Source organism: Protobothrops mucrosquamatus, unplaced genomic scaffold, assembly GCF_001527695.2.
Source record: "Protobothrops mucrosquamatus isolate PMUCROS unplaced genomic scaffold, P.Mucros_1.0 scaffold8901, whole genome shotgun sequence".
In the NCBI taxonomy this organism is placed as follows: domain Eukaryota; kingdom Metazoa; phylum Chordata; class Lepidosauria; order Squamata; family Viperidae; genus Protobothrops; species Protobothrops mucrosquamatus.
Window position 1 is genome coordinate 14,278 of NW_015394694.1, and position 6,660 is coordinate 20,937.

The 6,660-nt window shown below is 40.8% G+C and overlaps 1 protein-coding gene across 1 annotated transcript in view; it reads right to left on the bottom strand.

The window, feature by feature from the left end:
- The window catches only part of LOC107300873 (metaxin-3-like), a gene marked incomplete at its 3' end in the record, with an annotated part of 18,199 nt that extends 13,151 nt beyond the window's left edge, over window positions 1-5,048 (bottom strand). Inside the window, exons 1-3 of the mRNA XM_015830159.2 lie at window positions 4,946-5,048; window positions 2,647-2,716; window positions 1,602-1,678 (exon numbers count right to left, since the gene is read on the bottom strand). Coding sequence (XP_015685645.2) covers window positions 1,602-1,678; window positions 2,647-2,716; window positions 4,946-5,026 — 228 coding nt within the window. The remainder of the gene's footprint in view (window positions 1-1,601; window positions 1,679-2,646; window positions 2,717-4,945) is intronic.
- Between the last annotated feature and the right edge of the window lie 1,612 nt (window positions 5,049-6,660).

Below are 6,660 nucleotides of genomic sequence, written 5' to 3' on the forward strand. Positions count from 1 at the left end.
GTCCTCGGCTGGTGAAATGCCTGGAAACCTGGTGGGCAGATGTCTACGAGAGGGACTCCTCCCTCGACGCCCAACCAGGTCTCGGTAATACCCGCCAGGTCCGCACCCCCCTCCAAAATCAGATCTTGGATGAGGGGGGCCTTATTTACCACGGACCTGGCGTTACATAACACCAGCCGGTAGTCCCGGGCCGGAGGGTGTACCAATGAAATATCAGGATGAGGAATAAGTTCATTCACACTGCTTCATGTAGATGTTGAATAGGAGAGAAGAAAGCACAGAACTCTGCAGCACCTCACATGGTAAAGGCTGAGGGCAGGATCTCTCCTCCCAAATCACCACCAACTGGAATTGACTCTGGAGAAGGAGGCAAACCAGCACAACACTGTGTAACCCATCCCCAATCCTCTAAGCCAAGATGGAAGAATACCATGGCCAATGATGCCGAAGGCTGCAGAGAGCTCAAGTAAAACAAGGATAGATGTACAACCCCATCCACCCTCACCAGAGAACATAGGAATACATGACCAATGCCATTTCAGGCTTGAAAGGTGCCTGAAAGAGAACCAGATAATTTATTTCTTTCAATGTCCTCTGAATCTGTTATGCAACTACCTTCTCAATCACCTTCTGCAAAAAAGGAAAGTTAGATACTGGATGAAAGTATCCCACTATCCCAGTACGAAGGGATCCAGCAATGGCTTCTTGAGAAGGAAGTGAAGCAGGATCCCCTTAAGAGGTAAAGGAATAACCACCTCACTCAAAGAAAAATTAAGATTACTTCTTAACTTAAGCAGATAGCAATACAAAGAACAAAGATAGTGACACTGCAATCCTATATCATACAATCACCAAAGCAAAAGGATCTGTACTATGTAGCTGGTATCAACACTAATTAATGGATGTGCTATATCTTCAGTTTCAAAAATTCCACTTCTCTATTATACCACTAATATAGCTACAGTTTGTAGTAGTCCAAACCTGATATAACTATGTCAGAGTTTGAGTACAAATAGTTTACTACCGATACTGTCCATTTAATATAGAAAATTAAATTAAATGGCCCCAGTTCCTCCAGTATTCCTGTGACAAAACTATATACCAGTGGTGGCAAACCTATGGCACGGGTGCCAGAGGCGGCACTCAGAGCCCTCTCTGTGGGCACGCGCGATGTCACCCCAGTCCTAAGCCTTCAGCTGGGTTTTATAAAACCTTTTCACTTTAGGCCTCCGCCGCCGTGTGCAAAAAAAAAAAAAGGTTCAATCAGTCAATTTCAAGTTCTCGCGGAAAAAAAAAAGATCTTGCAAAGTTGAAATTGATTGATTTAACTTTTTAGTCCCACCCAATCTGCCGTTACCACCGCAGCCATGCCCACCCAATGGGCCACGCCCACCCAATTGGCCACACCCAGCCAATGGGCCACACCCACCCGGCACTTGACGATGCTTAAGTGGGTTTTGGGTTGCAATTTGGGCACTCAGTCTCTAAAAGGTTCGCCATCACTGCTATATACAGTACTAACAAATATAAAACAAGCCTAGAATATATCATCCTTAGTCTTTAAACATACTGAAATAGGTAATATTAAATATAAAACCTACCTGTTTTCTTAAAAAGTTTAATATTTTTGCTGGCTCAGAAATAGCAATATCATCTGATAATAATAATGGTATACTCCCTAAAAAAGATTAAATCAGATAAGATCATACAAACAGAACTGCATTGATAACTCAACAGACCCTAAAGTTTTATTATATCAGATACCAATTAGTTCAGTATCTAGAATCTGAGTTGTATCAGATTGTAATCTATCTTATTTGTCATTTAATCTTTAGATAAGTAATGTCTTTGTAATAATGCTTACAATTTGTAATTATGATACTGTATCAGCATACCAGATGTGATAGGTCTTGATTCAGTTACTAGATATATATCATAGCTCTAAATGTTGACAAATCTATTATCCTACCTAATTCCTTTTATATGATTCACACATAGCTTGCATAGTACAATTATGTTTTAAACCAGGGGTCCCCATGGCTGTTAGGAACTGGGCCATGCCAGCAGCAGGCAAGTGAGCGAAGCTCCATCTGTGCACCCGCGGGATCTATGTTGCGCGCAAAATCACCCACCCACCCCGGGTCTGTGAAAGTCAATTTTTCTTCTAAAATCCATTCCTGGTGCCAGAAAGGTTGGGGACCACTGTTTTAAACAACATAACCACATCAAAGCAATTTGTTCAATATTTTGCTGCATTTATCTTGCAACATAGTGCAGGTATAAAACAAACTTTATTTTGAGTCTATCCACTGTTTGTTTTGTATTTCAAGACTGGACTATAAGCCAAGTCAAACCAATTTCTTATTTAGACAGTTCTAAGTATATATACAATCTCTACTTGAAACAGAAGTGGGCAATTAATTTTCCAAGGGGGCCTCATGAGAAATTGGGACAGTTGTGGAGGGCTGGTGCCACCGGCACCCCCCTGCAAGTTCCTACCACTACTTACCCCTTGTTGCCTCCCCCACCCACCACTGCCATGGACCAGACACAGACAGTCAAAGGGCCAGATGTAATGCTTAGGACATAAAATGCTCAGGTCTGACATAAATGTGCCATAAAACTTTTAAAATATTAAAGGAATACCTCTTTGTGCTTTCCATTCATTATCTATTACACTGATTTTCAATGGTGCGCCTGAAAACCTGGCATAAGTCTGTAATAAAAGTTAAAAAAACACAATTCAATTTCCTATTCAGAAATTTTTTGAAAGTGAAAATGACTACTCAGCTTGGAAAAACCGCAGCTACTTCTTTAAAGTTCATGCTTGCATTATGCTGTTGGCATAGTAAACATCAAGGCTAAAATAACCAATAGGAAATTATCAATTAATTCAATGAATTTTAGTGGTAAATTAATTGTCCACTAAAAGAGAGCTAAATTTAAAGAGTTGCTTTTTAAATACATTTACCAATATTTAGAAAAACAAATCCACTTCACACCCAAAGTTGAATCCAGTTTGGTCTAGTGATTAAGGTACTGCTCTAGAAACCAGGAGACTATGAGTTCTAGTCTCACCTTAGGCATGAAAGCTGGCTAGGTGACTGGTCCAGTCACTCATTCTCTGTCAGCCAACTCACCTCACAGGGTTGTTGTTGTGGGGAAAGTAGAAGGAGGAAGGACTATTAGGTATGTTCATTGCCTAGAGGTATTTATAAAAATAATAATGGATGGATGGATGGAAGGATGGATGGACAGATAGATAGAATTTCACTTCCTGATTGTAAATAGATTTGGAAATGCAAAATGTCCATGTTTAATTTTTCCACATATGAAGCTAGTTTATCTCAAGACAAACAATATAGGAATCACAAATGCTGACATACATTTTCAAATCATTATTTCACTATCCTAAAGCCTCAGAATCAGTCCTGAAAGAAGTCCAGACTTCCAAATGAAACACAACTTTCCTCAATCCAATGTCTTTGAATACATTACTTTTTCAAATCTTATTAATCTCATTCAGAAAGCTCAGAGTTTTACAGCATATTAAGAGTTGTAGTGCAAGTATTTGAAGGGCACAATTTGGGAAAGGCGGTTTTAGTCAACAGTAATTCCTGTGGAGCTTCTGTGATGTGGCCAGAGGCATATTTGAGTAGATATATGTGAAACATATTTGAGGGCTGCCACAGAGAAAATGGGGTCATCCTATTTTCCAAAGCATCAGAAGGCAAGACAAGAAGTAATGCATGGAAACTAATCAAGGAGAGAACCAACCTTGAACTAAAGAGAAATTTTCTGACAGAACAATTAACCAGTGGAACAGCTTGCCTTCAGAAGTTGTAGGTACTCCATCACTGGTAGCTTTTAAGAAGAGATTGGGCAGCCATTTTTCTGAAATGGTATAGGGCAGGGATCCCCAACCTCTGGGCCGTAGACTGGTACTGGGCCGCGGCATGCCACAACCAGTCTGCAGAAGTAAGCAAAGCCCATCAGTGGGATGCAGACAGCACATAAAACCATGCACTCTCCAGTCCGTGGAAAAATCTTTTGGTTTGTTGGTGCCCAAAAGGTTGGGGACCTCTGGTATAGGGTCTCCTGCTTGAGCAGGGAATTGGATTATAAGACCTCCAAGATCCCTTCAACTCTGTTATTCTGTTATGTTTTCAGAGACCAGACAGATATCTTTTTTCAGTTTAGCACCATGCATATTTGCTCAAAAGTCAGACTGATCATTAATCTTTTTATTATATATACAGTGTACTTCAGATACATCTGCCAAAAAATGGATTTTTTAAAAATTAGCATCTAAAAAAAACTATGTTGATTCCCTGAAGAAAAACAATGCAAATTCCATGATTGCACATAAAAATGGAAACAATAAATTAATATATTGTACAAATAAGGTCAGAGGAAGTTTGCCTTCTGAAGATGGAAAGCACAGATATAATAACTCAGTAAATATATGCTGCAGGTATGAAATTACACCATTTTTTTCAAGTCCATGCATTCCAAATGTGTTGAATTGTAATATCCATCATCATTGTCAAGCATAGTGGTCGGATTAAATTAAGACCGGCAATAAAGGCAATTCCTAATTACTTAATCTGGGAGATATTATAGCCCGTCCCTGTAATGCACTAAACTATAGACCCCGAAAACTAACGGCTGCAATACTTAATCCAGTTTTATTTCCCTCCAGAACTGATGCCCCATTTATACAGACTCGTTGCAACTTTCTGGGGAAGCCAGCCCAACAACGGCCCTGGAAATGCTGAAGTTCCGTTTCCCCAGTTCTACCCAGGGAAGGCCACCGTGCCAGCTGGGCCGGTTCTTGCAGTACCCAGAACCGGACAACCCTCCCGTTTCGCCTTCCAGCATCAGTTTTCGTTTCTCCTCCCCACAAGAGGCTTTCGCTCGCGTGACCTGGCCAGTCCCCCGTTACCATGACAACGAGGCACTCGGCGTGCACCGACGGCAATCCCCAGTCACCGCCCCAGCAACTCAGCTCCATTGAGGACGCCATGTTGACACCGTTCACCTTTGGCCTCGCAAAGCCCCGCCCCGTGAGTTGTCTTCGCCTCCCCGTAGGCTGGGCGCTTGAGGCTGCCGCTCCCGCTTATTATCGTTGGTCTCGGGGACGAATGAAGCGCGTGCCCGACTCAACAACTTGAGCGCGCGCGCGCGATCTCCCTGTCAGCCGTTCTAAAGAGACAGGCGCCTTCCCAACCTGGTGTTCCTCGTTAAATTCCGGGGTGCAAAATATGAGCGAACACAAATAGGAGCAGTGAGGTCGCGTTTTGAATCTTTTGCTCTCATGTCACCTGATTTCTTGCTCTCCAAAATCAGATAGCGCTGAAATACGCTGGCTTTCACTTTACCTTCTCCCCAGCCAGCATCTCCTTTCGGGGAATGATGAGATGTTCAAGTTCAACAAACGTGACAAGTACTTGGTGGGGAAAGCTGGTCTTGCAGTTCTCTAGTCTGGGTCCAAGAGCGAACTATTGGCGCTGTTGAGATTGTTATGCGGAAGACTTTCGCTTACCTTTCAGGAGCTTCATTTTCGACAAATTCATATTTCACGTGCAAAACAATGTTAGTGAAATAGGGCTCACTTTTGTAGCATACAGAGATTGGCAACGCACTTCCAGCTAAGGCCATCTCGGTTATGTGTAAACATTCCCATCTTCAATTTTCTACAGTTAAGGAGGAAGCTTTCTTGATACAATTCAACAATGCTCAGCAAAATATTCAGAGGGTTTTCTAAAAAAAACACAAACCCCCACTGAATTAACTTAGTCACTGATCACTTACAGCTTTCTCACAAGAAACAGGCCTACAGATGTCTCTTTAAAAAATGTTGACTTTATAACATATGTCGCTGAAACAGAACCTTTAATTGCAAATCTTATCATTGTTTTTATTAATTTATGCTAAGATAAATAGGTGACTATTAAGTTTATATCCCGCCTTTCTTCCAGGCATTGAAGTTAATATATTGTTTCCTCTTTCAATTTTATCCTCAGATAGGTTAAATGTTTAGGCTTTAAGATGGATGGACATCCACTCCCATAATTCCCTAACCAGCCTTGAGAAATATTGGATTAGACTATGAGATAATGCTTGGTCCACTGAGCTTCTTATTTGAGGATGAATAAGACCCTAATTCTTCCCAATGTCAGTGCAGTGCTTAAACATAACTCCACCTTTCTCTTCCTCCCTCCCAGTTTTATCTGTGGAATTTTTTACATAGAGTGATCATCACAAGGCTTATGGCTTTGTAACTGAAGGAAAACGAACTTGGGTTTTCAAAATTTGCAGATTATATCTCAATCTTTAAGCCATTATTGTTTTAAATGTTCAGTGTTTAAACATGGGTTGTTGAAAAAACACAATTTGTTTCACATATTATAAACTATAATATCCTGGATTGTACAACTAAGCCAAAAGCACATTAGAATGAGGATGATGTATGCACCCCAAATTTTAGAATACCATCCCTAGTCAAAAGTTCTGTAGTATGCTATATGAACATGTAAAGTTTTCAAGATCTATTGTTTTAAAAAAGCAGTCCTTCAAAGAAAATGTTCTGCAACTTTAAAAGAAGATCTTGAGGAAAATACTGTATCTGGTACGCCTGGGGATACAAGAAAAATAACT